The 18,260-nt window shown below is 50.1% G+C and overlaps 1 protein-coding gene and 1 long non-coding RNA gene across 12 annotated transcripts in view, besides 1 other annotated feature; one reads left to right on the top strand and one right to left on the bottom strand.

The window, feature by feature from the left end:
- Positions 1–18,260, bottom strand: part of Ssbp3 (single-stranded DNA binding protein 3) — a 138,225-nt gene that overhangs the window by 12,901 nt on the left and 107,064 nt on the right. For 6 of the 11 annotated variants that reach the window (NM_023672.2, XM_006503411.3, XM_006503413.3 and 3 more), the window contains 4 exons: positions 9,497–9,577; positions 8,542–8,601; positions 5,866–5,932; positions 5,703–5,779 (listed from right to left, as the gene is read on the bottom strand). In NM_023672.2, the coding sequence (NP_076161.2) occupies positions 5,703–5,779; positions 5,866–5,932; positions 8,542–8,601; positions 9,497–9,577 (285 nt within the window). The remainder of the gene's footprint in view (positions 1–5,702; positions 5,780–5,865; positions 5,933–8,541; positions 8,602–9,496; positions 9,578–18,260) is intronic. The other 5 variants (NM_198438.1, XM_006503414.3, XM_006503416.3 and 2 more) reach the window with 1 other exon arrangement.
- Positions 9,575–17,927, top strand: Gm12786. The gene is made up of 3 exons (XR_003955090.1): positions 9,575–14,323; positions 14,588–14,686; positions 17,480–17,927. It is a non-coding gene; the product is annotated as a predicted gene 12786 (long non-coding RNA).
- Positions 10,389–12,258: an enhancer, noted in NCBI's record as "VISTA enhancer mm1261". NCBI's record gives its function as "enhancer in: midbrain (mesencephalon)[5/6]" and the evidence as "EXISTENCE:transgenic organism evidence [ECO:0001131][PMID:17130149]".

Genomic DNA, 18,260 nt, shown 5'->3' with positions numbered 1-18,260 from the left:
CCACAATGACAAGCCAGCACAGAGGGACAGTCACAACAGTCAATGCGTTGGCGGGGGCTTCACGATGATTCTCCCTAAACCCTGTCTGATCAGCAAGCTGCCATCATTCCCGTCCCACAGGCCTCAGCAGTTAGGCAGACTGACTCTGCTACCAAGCCCAATGCTGACTGGTGATCAGAGTCACATCAGACTGAGGGAGAAGGCAACAGAGGGAACCACCCACCTTGCCTCTGGCTGAGAATGCTCAATAGCCTCCCCTATAGTCACAGGGCCATTCCTCCCCCACTGCTGTACTCTGAGGGTAAATATGGCAGGACAGTGTCTCTGTGGCTACACCCCCAACTCTACAACCCAGGGTGCTCAGTGACTGGCAGAGGAGAACAAAGCGCGACAACTGTTTGGGCACTGGCCCTGTGGGCATCTGAGAGCAGCAGGTTGGTGAGAGGCTCCAATGTGAGACACATCTTGCTGGGCACACAGTGACCTTAGACTTCGCCTGCTCTGTCCCTGTAACAACCTTCTGAAGCTGGTCCCACTTTACAAAAGGCGGGACTGCAGGTCTGAGAGGGAGCAGTTGGCCAGATCAGCTAACGGGTGGGAGACCAGAGTCTCACTCACACACGCTGGATCTTTCCCAAACCTCTGGCAGGAAGAAGGTGAAAACCAGGGGCAGTGTTGGGTCAGACCAGCACAGAGGTAACACTGGGCTAAAACAGGTGATGTCACAAAGAACTGTCTCCTCAACCTCACCACTGAGGGAGCCCTCTTCTGCTAGGCCACTCATGGAGGCCTCGTGTCTACAAGACTACCTGGACAGAATATAGGCAATGACATCAGCTGGCTGGCAAGGAGTGAGGCCTACAGGGAGGACTAGGACTGGCTACAGCCAGCTCACACAGCGCCTCACTCCCTGGGCCTGTTCTGATTAGACAACCTGGATGGTAAACAGAGGTCACAAGACAGCTCACCTCAGCTTGGCCACTTGGTGTTGACTCCGGCTACACAAACGACAATTCTTACTATGGAGGATAAAGCTGTGTCACATGTTTTATGTGTACACAGATGTTTAATAGTCATAGCAACTCCCTTAGAGATTACAAAATGAGGCACAGAAGGAAAGGAATAGTTAGGTGCTAACCTGGGACAAGGCCCTGTTGCCAGGTTGTGCCTGCAGGTTCACAACCCTGTTTAGTCTATAACACAGGGACACAGAGCCTATTTGCCTTCGGCCTTAGAGAGACCCATGCTGATTGCAAAGTGTTGGTTCTGAGGTGGGTTTACAGTTACTTGATGACAGCAGCAGACCCAGAATGCTTCTACTTGATTCTGCCCCTCACAGTAAGCCAGTTCATTATGGCCCATGAGAACTGGTGTATGAGAAAGATCTAAATGCCCTTCTCACTGGAGGAGGCAAGTGTCATACTCCAGGGCTAAAGGAGTCAGGATGCTGCTACCACACAAAGTGTTGGTCAAAAGAAGGCCAGATTTGCAGCATGCTGCCTGAAGGGAGACACAGACAGGATTCCAACCCTATCCTGCTTGCTAACAAGGGGGTATCCTGCATAGAGCCATAGTAAGTCTCCCTCCTATAGATGTAAAGTCAGAAGGGCTACTCCACACACCTCCCACTTCACAGAAGACAACTTGGAGGCCCAGAAAAGCCAGATATGTGCCCACAGCCACTTAGTTAAGCAAGACAGGAATGGGAGCTTAGCTGAAACCAGGTTTGGGGTCTAAGATTTTTCAGTCAGAAGCAACAGCTTCTGATATGGGGATGGAAGATCAGTACCCAGGTTCTGGATCCGCTGGAGGTGACTGGGGACTGAACGGGAGCTGTCCCTCCCCCTTATGAGCACGGGCCCCTTTCTCACTCCTGGAGAACAGAGGTGCCTACTCCACAGCTGGGTTGGACTAGGGGGTCATGACTGGTATCTACAGCAAAGTGGACTCTTCCTCATGCTTCCTGTCACCTGCCCTGTTTTAGCTTTACCTTCAAACAGAGCCATCTGTCACTAGACTCACCTGTAGAGAAACTTGAAGTTATAACGCAGTCTCCTGGGCAGTAGGAGGCCTGACAAGAGGGTCCCCAGTGCCTGCCTCACTCCCTCACTTAGCCCAGGATGCTCTGCACAGGACTAATGGTCCTTCCAGAGTTCCGAGCTTGCACCAGCCTTGGGTCTTTGGGGGACTGTCCCTGGAGAATCAAGAATATCCTCTACCTGAACTTGTGAAAATATAGACCAACCAAGATGGTGGTGTGATTCTAGCACGGCCAGAATTGCTAAGGCTGTAACCCTGGGTTGGTTGGTGCCCACTGGCCTCCAGGAGTCTTCAACGTGCTTTACCCAATATGACCAAGATTTAGTTTTGACTGAATTCCTTCTGCAGAATGTGGACAACAGGAAGGGCCCTCAGGGCCTCATGCAGACTCCCATGAAGTACTGCCTCTTTCCCACTGCACACTAAAACCATCGCAGGCCCTAGAGGAAAATGACAGGGGGTAACTGACTGTTCACGCCTTTGGACTGAAACAGGATACAGGGTCAAAACTAGAGTGGCAGCCTACCTATAAAATAGCTCTCAGACTACACTATAGCTGTTTCCCAACCCCTTCCAGAAAGTTCTAGAGTGATCAGTGGTCAAATACATTCTGATACCTCACCAAGAAATCATACAAGTGACGTCATCCCCCTATGTCTGGTCTCACAGTATAACAGGACTCATACAGCGGTGTTCAATTAGGCTTCCTGAGAGGCTGGCTCTCCCAACTAACTGCCTCGGCCAAGAAACAGAGTGTACATCATCAGAAGGGGAACAGAGTGTCCACAGCCACTTTGGTGCCCTGCCTCACAAGCTGTCACCTCTTGGCAACCCACTTTGCAGACAGGAGTGAGAGTCGAGTCAGAAGAGACCAGTATCTTCCCAGTACCAAGACTAAGGTCTCTCCCTCTTGTCTGTTTCTGTGCCTGGGCAGTAGCCTCTGCAGTCAAGTACTAAGAAAAGTACCTGGAGACCACAGAGGCCGCCCTCTCCTATGTGAAGCTTTGGAATCTGTGGTGCCTTGAAAGAGAAAGGCCATCATAGGCTCATGTGTGACCGCTTGGAAGGATTAGGAGGTGTGCCCTTGCTGGAGTAGGCACACCTTGTTGAGGATGTCGTGTCACACCAGGCCTAGTCTCTGTCTGTCTGCCTGCCACCTGCAGATGAGGTGTGAACTCGAATTACTGCTCCAGTGCTAGGTTTGCCTGCCTGCCACCAAACTCACCATCATGATAGTCACGAACTAAACCCTCTGAAAGTATAAGCAAGCCCCCAACTAAATACCTTTCTTTTTTTTTTTTTTTAAAGATTTATTTGATTATATGTAAGTACACTGTAGCTGTCTTTAGACACTCCAGAAGAGGGAGTCAGATCTCGTTACAGATGGTTGTGAGCCACCTTGTGGTTGCTGGGATTTGAACTCCGGACCTTTGGAAGAGCAGTCGGGTGCTCTTACCCACTGAACCATCTCACCAGCCCAATACCTTTCTTTTTAAGTTGCTTTGGATACAATGTTTCTTTACGGTAATAGTACAGTAATAAAGACAGGGTCCAAAACTTCTCTGTGATGTCCTAGATGATCCTGAATCCCACCCACTGACTGTACTGGCCCAGTACTAAATCAGCCCCAACCCTTTTTGTCTCAGAGATAAGTTGTATGGGGATAGTTGTATCCAATGTGCTTGAGAGGTTTAGTTTCAGGGTTGAATACTGCTCCTTACCCAACATGTTCCAAGGAACATGGTCAAGACACCTTAGACCCTCCTCACTGATGTGGCAAGGAAAGAGGCAGAAGATCTCAGGACCTGGCCTCTTCTTCTTCTTCTTTTTTAAAGATTTATTTATTTATTATATAAGTATACTGTAGCTGTCTTCAAACGCGCCAGAAGATGCCATCAGATCCCATTAGAGATGGTTGTGAACCACCATGTGGTTGCTAGGAATTGAACTCAGGACCTCTGGAAGAGCAGTCAGTGCTCTTAACCGCTAGCCATTGTAAGCGCTGGATTGATATGGTGAGACACCCTGGAGCCAAGAGGAAGGCTTAAACTTCTGGAGCATTCTGTGCTCACGCTGAAAACGTCATTCCCAACTACTGGAGCTTCACTCTAGTTCTGTAAGGTTTTTGTTGTTTTAAGACAGGTTCTCATGTAGCCCAGGATGACCTCAAACTCACTGTAGAGTTGGAAATGACCTTGACCTTTGACTCTCCCAGTGCTGGGGTTACAGCTGGGCCCCACTCATGCCAAGGACTTTACCTGCTGAGCTTACATTCCCAGCCCCTGTAGCCTTTTTTTCCCGATTTTATTGTTTGTGACACTGGGCATGGAACCAAGGGATATGCATGCCAGGCAACAGCTCTGCCTCTGCCCTCACTCAACCTTACTATATGAGGCCTAATAAACTGCTAATAACTTTGCCAGAAAAGAAAATACGCTTAATCAAGCCTAAACAGTTGAAGTCCTGAATATTGCTTTGAAGTTTTGTTTTGTTTCTCCAGTTAACCTGGAACTTGCTATGCAGTCAGACAGAGTCTTACTATGTAGTACTGTCTGGCCAGGAACTCACAGGAGTTCCAGCTGACTCCGCCTCTCCTCTGAGTGCTAGGATTAAAGATGTGTGCCACCACACCCAAGGCCCAGGGATGACACCGAGCACTATAGTGAGAACACTGTGCTTATTCATCTTAGAGATGTGGCTGTTGGGTCTCTCATAGTTCCCACGGGGAAAGCAAGATCTCACCTAACATTACTCAGATCTCTGAAAAGCTAAAACCTCTGCTGATTCCTCATCAACAGTGAATTCCACAAGGCTCAGGCCAAGGGGACAGAGACCCACTTCTGACTCTCGAGAGAGGATGCTGTGCTTTGTCAAAGGATAGTCCTGTGGTCAGCTGGAGATGATAGGAAGGGGGAAACCATGAACTGTGGGAAACTTGAGGAAGACTAAAACAAGACCTCTCAAGGCACGATTGCCCTAGCCTTCCTTCCCTTTAGGATTTAGGGCCGGGCTGCCCTAAGATCTTTCAACACCACAGAAAAGGCAGCAGATTTGTTTGCTGTGTAACTCTGGGAATGACTAGATGGTTTCCAGGTCTGTAGGTTTCCCTACAAAAAGGAGGACATGGGGCAGGAGGGTACAACTTCAGGGGAACTGGAGCCAAAGAGGGGACCCAAAGAACCTCAATCACCTAAGAAGGAGAGGAAGGGACAGAGCCTGGGAGCAGCGAAGCTAGCTGTGGGCTAAAGTGGGCGCTGAGCAGCGTGGCTGGCCACATTTCCTGGGAACATGGACAGAGACTCTCACTTGGTTGGTGGTAAAAGTGCCTGGGGTCCCCAGAAGTCACAGTGACTCCTCATCACCTCTCACTTGACTCAACCACCACTGAGTCGTGAGGTGGTCCTGCATCTCCCTTAAGCTTTTTCCACTCTGGGAAGGAAGTGGCTTTGGATTCCAGAAGATCCCACATCATAGCTTATGACATTCACCCTGGAGGGATCTGCTACCCAGCCGGCTCCCTGGCTTTCATTCCTACTCAGCATCCCGCAGGCAGGGAGGGGAGCCAGAAATGTGGAGACTGACAGACTATGGAAAAAGGAGAGAAGGCGGGTGCACACAGATGGCAGGGAGACATAAGGACATACAGACAGGTAGCTGCTTACCTGTGGGCCAGGCCCCATGGGCCCCATGCCTCGGGGAGGGTTCATTCTCTGCATTGATCCTCCCATGTTGGGGTGACCTGTGTGAAAAAATGGGTGCTGTTAGGAGTAGAGCAAAGAGAAAGCCCCAATGCCATGGGCCATGCCACCCTGCCTGGCCCTCTACCTTGTTGTCGTGTGGGATCCATGGAATTGGGCAGCAGTGGCTGTGTCCCAGGAACTCCTCCTGGAGGCTGAAAAAGGACACACGAGACACAGCCTGAGTCGCTACTTACAGAGATAGGGTGGTGTTGAGGGTGGGGAGGGGAGCAAGATGCAGCTGCCTGTCCCACCCTGCTCCCCCAACTTGGCCATATGGGCCCCTCATGGCCTCCCTGAGACCATCGCTGCACGCTGGGCCGGGCCCCCAGCTCTGGGAAGCAGGGCAGACAGTTCCTACAAGCATCAGGCAAAGCTGCAGCATCAGGTGGGAGTGCAGTGGGAAGCTGGGCTCGCCATGTGAGCCTGTACCTGCATCCCGCCCGCCCGAGCAAGGTGTGATGTGGACTCACTGCTCACCCCCACCCAAAGGGCAGCACCTGAATCCAGGGGCTGCGGTTTAAGTCCAGCCCTACCTTTCTTTTACTTCAAACATGTAACTCATTTTAAGTATATTTCCAAGCAACAAGAACCTAGTGGAGCTACTGGTTAAAAACTATCACCACAGGGAGACCTTTAATGTGAACCATAAAGGGGCCCTGGAGATTCGGGGGGGGGGGGTAACTGGGGTGCAGAGCTCTAAGAGCTAGAGCCTGAGTCAGCAGAGTCATCTAGGCCTCTGAGCGCCCACCTCAGAGGTGCCGCCACAGCTACAGGCAGAGGAACAAGGTGATTAAGGGCAGCCTGCTCTTCTAGCAGTGGGTGCCAGTATGACACCATCAAAAACAGACAGGACTTTGGGTGAAGTTATTCAGGCTGTAATTTGAAAAACAAGAGAACAGCAGAGGCTGGACCAAGTGTCCTGTGGACCTTTAGACCAAAGAGAAGCTATTGACTTCAGGAAAAAAAGTCTTAGTGACAGAGGACCACAGCTCCTGATTGAGGTGCCAATGCTGTGGAGGCTGGGGGCCCATGACAGGGTTCCTAGACTTGAGTGCTACTACAGGCCACCTAGGCTCTTCCGCCTCTGACTGGCTGTGAATGCAAAAGCAGGTTCAATAGGAGGTGAGAGCCCCTCCCTGCTTCCCCAGCTTCAGAAGAGGAGGATGAAGCCAGGGCAAGCAGGCTTTATGAGGGCCACGCTGCATCTCAGGGTCACAGAGTGGAGCTGACGAGGCTGGGTCCCTGTACCTTAAACTTAAGTCACCCTTACCTTCTCCTTTTCTCCTCAAGCTCTTGAACTACGAGTCACCTGGCTGGTCTATGTCTGCCCATCTGTGCTGGTGGTTTTTAATAGAGATAGGGGATTTGAGGCCTCCTAGATCCCCATTATAGGTGCACCCCACCTACCCCGTTGTGTAACTGTAACAATGGCTTCTTTTCACACAACACTTCTCCATGACTTCTAAGCCTGATACATGCCAGGGTTTTAGCTGGCGGTCCAGGTTAAAGGAGCTGAGAATCACTACCTTCAGCTGGTGTCTGAAATGGGGCCAGGGCGGCTCAGGCCTTCCCTAGAGGAAGGAGACTATGTGAACGATGGCCAAGGAAAGCAGGTCTCACACTAGAAGGCCGATGCCTTCATCTTGCTCTCCGAGTCCCACAAGGGACACGGATGCCCCTGAAGGTAAGCCTGCTCTTCTACAGCCCTGGCCTTCCTCCTTTTCCTCCCCTGCAACATACCCAAGAAGTCCTTGTTGCTTAAAAATCTGGGTTTCTAAGTTCCCTTTGTCTAACTTTGCCCCCTCTGTGTTGGAGAGAACAGAAAATGAAGGAGTCTGGGAGAGAAGAGCAAGGTGGGAATGTGGTGGGTGCTTCCACCCTGGAAAGGCTTGGTCCTCCACGGTCTGTGTCTGGTCAGTTAGGCTTTTTTGCAGTGTGTCAGAGTCATAATGGAAGTGACCAAACTTCTAACTCCCAGTGTGCTGGCAATGAATGCTGCCAGAGTTTTTTGGATAAGACATTGGAAGAATTGTAGCTAAAAATATTTTGGCACTGAGAATCTCCCTGATGCCTACATCAGGCTGTGTTTGTCTGTCCATCCTCAGCAGAGGCATCTGCTCTTTTTTAGCACTCTACCCTGATGGGGTGGACCAGAGAAGACCTTATGAGGACCCATTTCTCCAGCCTATCCCTAACTGACAACAAGGTACATGACTCTGGGCTGAAAAGTCCTCTTCGTAAGCAGGGTATTTTTCTAATTATATGAATAAATCCTTCCGTGTTCTGGGAAAGCAGGCAGACTGAACACCTCACAAATGTCCTGCTCCCTCTGCAGCCAGGCTCCTGATCTAAGCATTCCTACAGGACATCTCTCCCCCAATAGCAGGATTCTATTTACCAGCCTTGGCAATTCTGGAAAGCTTCCAGAACAAAAAAAAAATATACATTGTCAGTTGACTTCATTAAGGAGTAAGACCCTCTTCCATTAAGGAGCTGTAGGGTCATTCCCACTTTCTCTACAAGAGCCGAGTTTCTGCAATCCTGCCAGCTGATGCTATCTGAATGCAGGCTGCTATGAGGCTTCCTGTGAAAAGCAGGTGAAAAGACGCTGGGCCATGGGCTCAGAGCAGACACTTGGGCAAGTTCCCCCACCTTAAAGCCTAATACTCCACCCAATAGCCTTGCACCTTGCTTTTGACTTGCGTCCAGGTCTACCTAAGGGTGGCTGACAGGGAAGAGAAAACAAGAAAAGATACTGTACCTGGTTTCCCATTCTGATCGGGGGCCTGGGGCCGCCTGCATATCGCGGTGACATAAAAGGCTGTAATTATAGGGAATCAGTTCAATGACAGATGAACTACTGTATAGTGACAAACACAAATGCTTTGCACTCTGCAAAGTCCAGTTTATGACAACTAGTGATCTTCTAAGCTCTCTCTAGTCTGGTAGCCTCTTCTTCCTTCCAGGCAAAACTTCCCTTGGGCAGAGGAACAAAAGATCCACACAACTTGTCTCTCAACCTGCACTGGCTTGCAGGAATCTACTTTGGGTGGAGGGGCAGCAGCTGGGACTTCACATAGAACGCAGAATAGCTAAATCAATGCAGGGCAAAGGAGGCCACCTCTGCTTTTCACAAGGGCAAAGAAAATAACAAGCAAAAGGAGCGAGACATCTTCAGGTGTGCAGACAGAGCAGGACACGCCCACACAAGCATACACACAAGCACACACAGAGAAACCATCAACAGGGAGGAATGGGAAGGGAGCAAGGACTTATGGGAAAACATGATGGAAAAACAAAAAACACGGTAAGGGGTAGTGGGCTCCCTAACTTAATGCAGGGAATGGGCAAGAAAGCTTTCTCAGCAGCAAGAGTGCACAAAGAAAAGGCCAGGGGTGCAGCCTTGGTTACAAACAAATGGTTAACCAAACTCAAAACCAAACAAAAGGGAGAGAGGAAAAACCAAAAACATAAAGGCCACTGGCAAGGTCACAGAAAGATTTTGTTTCTTTTTTCTTGGTTTCAGATCCAAACTGGGTGGGATGTCCAAGAAGTGGAGGCTGTATTTAGAAGAATATTTTTAATTAAGCTTGTCGATTAGGACTGGAAGGCAGTGCTGGAGCACATTCTGATTTTTGTTTTTCCTCTGCGGCTCTCTCCTTCCTCCTGCCCCGGCGTCCCCCGGCCGGCGGGCCGGCGAGCCACAGTGCGTTTACCTGACTGTGGGGTCCCATCATGCTGCTGGGATTGTGAGGTGGAGGCTGTGCGTGCGGCGAGGGCTGTGACCCCGGAGGACCCTGTGAGGCCAGACAGTAGAGGCAGGTTATAGATCACAGCACATGGAGAAGCGCAGAAGAAGCTTAAAAGAACAAAAATTAAACCAAAACGCAGAGTGGCGGCGGGCGTGCGGGTGGTGGGCTGTGGCTGGCAGGAGGTGGCGGAGCGCTGCTTGGGTCCTGGTTCAATGGCGAACAACGGCGGGCAGGCGGGAAGGAGGGAGGCTGACCAGTACATTCACAAGGGATTTGGAAAAACGAAAAAATAAAACAAAGCACCTTCATCAAAGCACAGAGGAGCAAGGGCAGACACAGGCTGCTACCAAACAGTTTGCCATGTTAAATACACTGCTTGACTCAGACAGGGGCCCGGACCCAGATGCAATGCCTGTAAGTACCACTTCAGAGGGACAGGAGGAGGCAGGTGAAGCCCCTGTCCCTCACGGAGCTCAGTCTCAGAGACAGGTGATTTGAGACAGTCGACATCAAGGTCCTGCTGGCTGAAGCAGGGCACAGGAAACAAGGGACAGACACAGACAGAGCAGAGGCGGAGCTAAGCCAATGGGATACAGACAGCTGCCAAGGACAGCACGAGCAGTGCCGGGGCTACAAAACAGTCTGTGTGCCTCTTCTTTCGACCTTTATAGAGGAGGAAATACGGTCTCAAGAGATGACGAGAGCAGGCCACAACCACACAAGCCCTAAGTGGCAGAGCCAGGTTGAGGGTCAGGTGGCACAGGTGTGAGGATAGTCACTGCTTTGTGACTCAGTGGGTAGAGGGCCCACTTTCCACACCAGATGATGGTGAGCTGCCTGCAGTTCCAAGCTGACTCCAAAGCTCTGGGCCATGTATTCCTTTACTGCCCACCAAAACACAAGGAGATGAATTCACTACCTACAGAGTTGGTCAAATTGCAGGTTGTATCCTGCTAATGCGTGATAAGATCAATGTAATAAATACAAACAAGACAACAAAAACAAAAATAAAGAAAAACAGAGAATCAGAGTGCCTTATGTCACAAGCAAGCATCTCTCCAGAACTCCAGTGTGCAGGAGAAAGTCCGTGAGTGTGCGCATGCCACACAAACATGCATGTATGCAGATTAGAAGTTGTAAAAGTTTACTACAGTGGCTCCCAGCAGTTTGCCTTTGAGGCCCCTTTTGGCCCAACAGGCCACCAAGACCTGGACTCAGGATAGGGGCAAGTGTCACAGACTACAATGCACCCTTCTTCTCCATGGGAGCTGTCCCTTAGTATAGAAACTCCAGACATTTGCAAAGGTAAGGAAAGCAAGTAGCTACAGCCACTGGTTCCACCCATCCTTAGTCTCCTTTCTCAAAAGTCCATGTGAACAAAGAGCCAGGGGCTGGGAGAAGGTAGGGCTGGGGGTAAGGTAGAGACCACAAAGAGGTGGGCAAAACAAGAGGCAAGGGCTGTCCAGCAGCTGAGGGCACCACCGGGGACAGCCCCAGAACTTCTTGGCTAAGTGAGGGGCTGCTCACTTCCGGAAAGCTTGGAGGAGCAGATGTTCCCCTACCTGCCATGCTACTAATTTCAACAAGTGTGTGTCTTTCTAGCGGCTGCCAGCAACGGCATGGTTTGTTACCATGAGCAATTTTCTTAATTAACAGACATTAATTAGCCATTTAGCAATTTTGCAAGCATTTGTTTAGCGGCTTTCCTAAACATGAATACCACTGTGATAATGGCACTGATTAGAGGGTCCCCTAATTAACAGTACAGGGAAGGAAAATTGAAATCACATAAATTAAAAAGGGAGGGGAAGTTAATGAAGGCGGGACATATTTGCACCTGCAAGTCTTTTATACCACAAAACTTGGGTGTAATGTAAACAAAACAAGATAATTTGAAGCCAACCCCCAAAAAGAAAATGAAAAGGAACAGAGGAAGGGAGCTCAGGGGTAAGGTCCAGCTGCCAAGAGGGGCAAAGGCTTGTCTGCTGGTCCCCAGGCTCCTGGCAACAGGGAGCACCTCCTCCCTCACAGTCCTGTCTCCCTTCTTGGTCACACAAATGCATTTGCAGAGCAGACTCTTCGGGGCAAGCTCCACACACCTGTGTGCCCCACCAAGCAGGAGCGGTCCCTGGTGGCTACCAGGAAATAGAGAAAAACACTTGAAGCAGCTCCACACCTTGGGGCCTCAAGTGATGGCTGACTCAAGGTTCAATGACCAAGCCCAGGTCTGAAAGCCGGGGCGGTGGCAGTGGCGGCAGCAGCAGCAGCAGCGGCAGCGGCAGGCTAGGTCCTTACAAGAGGCACCCTGGGGTTCAGAAGGCAAAGCTGGGTCTGAACAAGTGGAGATAGCAAGTTTGTCACCAAGACAGATGCACCATTAAAACAAGGCTGTAGGTGAGAACCTGGGGGCATATGAGGACAGGGAGGGAATCAGCAGTTCCCTGTCTCCATGTGACAGTGTCAAGAGCATCCTAGCCCAGAGATAGCCCAGAGAGGAAACCCCATGGCAACCTCAATGACAAAAAAAGTCATCTCTCTGGGAGGGGGTGGGGGTGGGGGGGAGAAATGCTGTCAGCCTCAGACCACCTGGCCTCCCTGGGAGCCTACTGCATGGGTCAGAAGCAAAAAGTCTTCTTTTCACTTTGCCAGTAGTTCACTCATGTTCTCCGTGCCTGTACCATCTGTCCTCAGCCTGGAGCATTCTTCACTATGCTGTGTGTCTGGGCTGTGACCTTCAGACTGTCTGAAGCATCCACAGAAGGAACCTGAATAGCTTGCCACATAGGCCCCAAACAAGTGGCCAGCATTTTGCCAGAGAGCTGTTTGGTTCCTATGAAGGGAACCTGATGGTCTTCCCAATTTGCTCTGCATGGGCAAACCCCTATATAGCAAGTTTGACACAACACACAAAGCCTTTCCTGGAGGTGTCTGACCTTTTTGCTGAGATAGAAAAAGGAGGGTGCCCCAAAGATCAGCTTCCCAGACAGGACAAGATCCCCATGGGCTGTTCAGCTGCTGGAAGCTTTTTGAAGAACTTTCTGAAGAACTTAAAGTGTGTCTAGATGCCTAGCTGGCGAAGGCCCATCTCCTTAAGCTGGAGGTTTTCTGTGGCAAGATCTGCACAACACTGGGGCAGATCAGGATGGCTGAGTACAGCTCCAGTATTCGTTTACAGATGGCCCTATACTGACAGACTGCCATCTCTTTCCCTAGTGTCCTTCGTTTCTGGGGAGGAAGAATCAGGATGGGGGTGGGGGATGTCCAAGACTACCAGAAACTAGCTATTTGCTGAGCTAAGTTTTCCAACTGTCAGGGCTCTCTACAACACACTATGTCTTCAACTCCATCTTTTTTTTTTTTTTTTTTTTTTTTTTTTTTAAAGAAACAGGGCTTGGAGAAAAACTGGTTTCAAATTCTAGTTAGCTCTGTTATTGGCTGCGCCTGGCCTCTCACTGATGAGCAAAACCAATCCTGGAAACCCAGGGGAGAGAGGGCCTTTTGCCTGCACTTGATTCTATGCTCGGCAATGTAAGGACCACCGGTCATACTGTTTTATAGGCAAGAAACAAAGCTCAGAAAGGAAATATACGCACTGGCTCTGTGGCTACTAAGTGGGGAGCCGAAGCTTCATTCTGGGAGCCAGGGATCTGAAGAAGCCCAGCACCCCGCAAGCCAGTGAGCCTGTGGCCCAAAGACCTCCAAGTCCATCTGGGGAAAGAAGAACCCAATGGCGGGAAAGGCTGAGCGCTCGTAAGCCCACCTAGGGCTCTAGCAGTGACACCTAGTTCCCCCATTGCTTCCCAGAGTGGCTACAGGAAGCTGCATTGAGAACTACAGACTAGCAGTAGATCAGACTTATTTCTACCACCTTCACTTACCATGTCAGGTGACAGCAGACTGAGGCAAGGGGGAGCCAAATGAATAAGGGCAATTCCTGCTCCTGAATCTTAAAAAAGGTGGAAAATACACCTATGGCCTATTCCGCCTTCACACCGCTCCAACCCTGTTAATGGATTTGCCCTTCCCTCACAGCTGGCTCCAGATCACTGCCTTCAGACCCCCGAAGCCCCAGACTTCCTTTTCATTCTTTTTTCTGTAATTTCAGCATTGAATAGTGTTATATCCAGCAGGTTGTGAGAGCCACTTAGGCAAGGCCTGGGAGGCTCTGTTACTGGTGTGATCGAGGCAAGTGTTTGGCCATTTCACAGACCCCACAGTCTGGACGCTGATGGTTTAGCACAAAAGCTTTGATGGGGCATCGGCATGGCAGGAAGCAGCACTCCTGCGGCTCACAGATCGGAGGTCTGCACAGAGATGCGGTTCACGACTGCCAGCGGGAGCCCCTCCCGCCACACTCGGGCTAGCCCTGTTCTGAAGCTCTTGAGAGGCGCACTAGGGCATGATGGGGAAATCCTTCATCTAAGAAAAATGGAACCATCTATACAGACACTGCAGTAGTGTGGCCAAGCTCACAACGGGCCTCTTGGGCATCTGGCAGAGAAATTGGCAGTTTGGCTTGCTGGTTCTGGCCCAGGCCAGGGTGTCCTGTCATTGAATACCCACAGACTGAAGAAAGTTACATAGCGTCCTGTAAGGCCCCACTATTATCCTGCCTGTCAGGTAGTGGTGTATGCAGAACTCTGGGATGACAATTATTCCTGTTTTCCTCATTAGGACATCCAAGGCTGGACCAGTGCAGTGAGGTCTGGGCATGTGACAGCTACATCAAGGGACCTCATGACGCACTGGGTGGTACCCCTAATGCTTTGGGCTTGAGGAACTATATGGCATGTAAGTTGGTATTCTAGATGACTCTGGGGTAAAGGATGATAGCTCTGTAATATAAAAGACTAAAGGAAAATAAGCATATGCTATTTTTTAAAGGAGAAATAGAGATAAATTATGTGCTCCTTTCTTAAATGGCCCCTACACCCACCACTCCTTGGAAGAAGCAGGCAGAAGCTTAAGGCTGTGGAACCAGGGTTAGAGTCACACCCCTGTTGCCCACAGCCTCGGTTTGACTGCTAAGTTCTTTGCTCTTTACTCTGTCCCCAGGACTCAGACAGTGCTTTGGAATGACAGTGTCATTATCATCTAAGGAAAATCTGACTTTTATCCTTAGAGAAAGAGGACCTGAAGACATTGTTTTAAGAGGTAAAGAAAGCGTCATGACACTTCCACCCCTTCTCGACTCTGTGGGCACTGGGCTCTATCAGACTAGAGTAGGAAGGCCTTGCGGTACTGGTGGCCCTGCCTGCTGGACATATTGCTATAGATGAGGCAGTATAAAATTATGATGATAATACACACAGCAAAAGCACTTCACAGACGATCCACTTTATTTTTTGGATATAACTTGTGGGTAGGAAAGGCTGTACCCTACTCTGTACAGAGGAGAGAGGTGTGCCCATGACCATATATTCCTTGCATCTGGGGTGGGGACGTCACTAGTTGAGAGTGAGAGGAAATGCACTGTGAGTATTTTCACTCTGGGGAAACACCAGAAAGGACCAGCAGAGGGGCACCGCCTTTTATGTGAGCTAAGTAAAGCCAGCATTACAGCCTTGTTCCCTGTCCATCTCTTCATGATGTCAGCACAGCACTGGGTAAAAGAAGTGAGAGCTCACAGTGAGTGAGGCTCACATGGACCTGGTTGGATGCACAGGGACACCCAAGGAAAGATTTCTCCACACGTGCCCCATGAGTCAGTACATGATAATCCTGCTGCTGCTGCTCTGCTTCTTTGTTTTGTGAGAAACAAAGCTTCTCTGTGTAGCCATGGCTGTCCTGGATCTGTAGACCAGGCTGGCTTAAACTCAGATCTGCCTGCTTCTGCCTCCTGAGTACTGGGAAGTAAAGGGATGCTTACTGCTTTTAGGCAGAGAAAGTGTCCAGGCACTCCATAGCCATGACGGCTCATGCTCAGACTCAGCCCTCCGCTGTTTTATGCAGACTTCAGATGGAGGCTGAGGTGAATGGCAGCATAGGACCCCAAGGGTACAGCTACGAGGTCAGACTACAGTAAGCTCAGGGGAAATCCAACCTGCCAGCTCTTTATAAGGTTTTCCTGGGACACAGCCACGCACATCTGTACTCTCTGCACAGCTACCTTTGTGCGGCAATGGGAGAGCTGAGGAGTCGCAGGGCCTTGGACATTTGCTAGCCTGCCAATCGCAAGAATGCTCGATAGATCCCCTGAATGAGATGATAGCTTTCAAGGCTGATGAGGGAAAACTAGAGCCTTTATTAGTTTGTAAGGAAAAATACAATACTATGCACACTTTCTGATTTTAAACTCAGACCTTCCCTAAAAGACAAAGGCAATAAAAGCCAACTATTTGCAAAGAAGAAAATGGAGTCGAGCCTGATGACACACACACTTGAGAAGTATAAAGGCTGGAGGACCTAGGGTTCAAAGGTAGCCTTAGCTACACAGTGAGTTTGCAATGGGGGAGGGCATGACAAACCAGTGACCTTAAGGCAGAGAACCAAGGTTTATCCCATGGGAAATAGCCAGAGTGAATGCAAGTCAGAGGCTGGCAAACATGCTCTCTCTCTACTGGCCTAGTTTGCTTGTCTTTTGGTCCTGAATAAACCACAGTTCACTACCACAGCATAAAAGATTAGGGGCTGGTAAGATAGCTCCCTGGTAAAGATACATGGCTGCAAAGCTGAACAACTGAGGCTTGATCCTTGGACTATGTGGAAGAAAGAAACTGATTCAGAAGCTGACCTTGACCTCCACACATGCGTCCCCCACCCCACCCCCAGTCCTCCCTTGACCTTGATTACTTCATCCCTGGTACAGTGCTGGGTTCCTCTTGTCTGGGACATGAGCATTTGCAATCTTTCAGCGGGTTCAGACTGCTCGGCCCCTTTTCTAAGGACTGAGGTTCGAGGAGGAGTCTCTGGGTTCATCAGGTCTAATCTTAAATGCATGGGGGATGGTTGGGATGGGGCAAAGAGGAGAGGTGATTTGGGAGCCACTGAAACCTTGGGATCTCCCTGCTAGACACCGGGTGTCTGTTATCTGCTTAACTGGCCACCTTTTTGTAGGGACAAAGAAAAAATATCCAGTATTTAGACTAATGGTCAGGGCTCACAGCATACTACAGTCAGTGCATTTGAGGGTACCAGCCGCTGTACCAAGCGTCACAAACAGGCAGCACCCTGCCTTTCCCTCAGGAGTTGAAGCCTGGTGGGAGACTGAAGTGTAACTATGACCACAGCAGCTTCAGAGACAGAAACTAAATGCAGGAAGTATTTAGGCAGCAGTGGCCATGATAGAATCATAGGTGGCAGGGCCTGGTGGGTGTAGATGTGCCCTGGACGAAGAAAGGTAGACAATGTGGGCACAGAGGATGGAGTTAGGCAGCCCTAGTTCAGGAAAAGGTGTGCTTACAGAAAGATAGGGACCTGGACCTGGGACAGGACTTTAACCTGGGGGAGCTCCTGGAAGGGAGTCACCATTAGACTGGGTTATCCGTGGATCACACATCCATTTCTTCCCGAGCTGTTTCTCTACTTCTTTCTCACATCAGAAATCAGGGCTTGTGGCCATGGGGACCCCCCCCCCCCACAGCCCCAAGAGAGCTAACAGCTGTCCAGGGTGCTAATTCCCACCTTGTATCATGGGGATGGAGGAAAGTCATTATCTTCTCTCTATGAGCAGGCTCTGTGACCTTGCTGGAATCTGCCACAGCACTGGCTGGGTCAAGGTTCCCACAGTCTCCTCCCTGAGGGTTCCTAGCAGGGTCCTGATGGCAGATGTGCTCTCTGACTTCAATTCAGGGCAACATAACATGTTTTGGGAATATGTGGGCATTAGAAATGGACCTTGATAGCAATCATATCAGTTCCTCAGGACACAGGGAGAATATTCCTGCTTTGCCACAGCATTCTGCTTCCCACCCCCTAAAAACTGTCATTTACTCTGAAATTGGACAGTGTTTCTGATGCAGCTGGCTCCTGCCGGCCTCCGCCCCGCCTGCCGGCTCTGCTCTGCTGTTAATCACAACAGCACCATGAAAGTGAGGCGCATGCTAAGGAGGCTGGCCTCATCTACCCAGAGACTCCTGCTCTGCTGGACGGCCTCCAGACACTTGTGCACACAGCTCTGCCAACAGACAATCCACGACTTCACAGCCACCAGCAAGCAGGTAACTGAGCCCTGGAAGCCACACATCCAAAATGCCCAGAATTCCACCTCCAACACCCACCAAACAGCAGACTCCAGAAGAGATCAGGAGGCTGCTGGTTTCATTTTGCTCCATCAGTGTGGTTTCTCAAACCTCTCCCTCCCTGACATGCCTAAATGCCCTGGGACTCTCTTCTCTTCTCAGTTAAGGTGAAACAACAGGCATGGGCCTGGTAGATACCAGAGTTCTGGAAACATGCAGGTTTGAGGCCTTTGGTCCACTGCCACATGGGCTCAGACATGATTGTTGGAGAACTCTGGCAGAGGGAGGGACTCTGGGGGATGAAAGAAGCCAGAGTTATGGCAGGGGCCTGGCCTGTGCCTGTGAAGATCTTAACATGCCTGTAAGACAATCACAAGTCTGTGGTGCCAAGAGTCAAGTACTCAGGTCAGTGCCAGCAGCCAGCTAGCACCGTTAGGCAGCTGCTAATATGTGAAGCTGTCACTCACGGTCCTGTCCACCTCCTAGAGTTCTTTAGGAACACCCTATCTTTTCCTTATTACTCACTCAAGAATCCCACTTGATACAAG

This window comes from Mus musculus, chromosome 4 (assembly GCF_000001635.26).
Source record: "Mus musculus strain C57BL/6J chromosome 4, GRCm38.p6 C57BL/6J".
Taxonomy (NCBI): Eukaryota; Metazoa; Chordata; class Mammalia; order Rodentia; family Muridae; genus Mus; species Mus musculus.
Note: the sequence above shows the minus strand (reverse complement) of the source record. Positions and strands in the feature narration are given on the sequence as shown.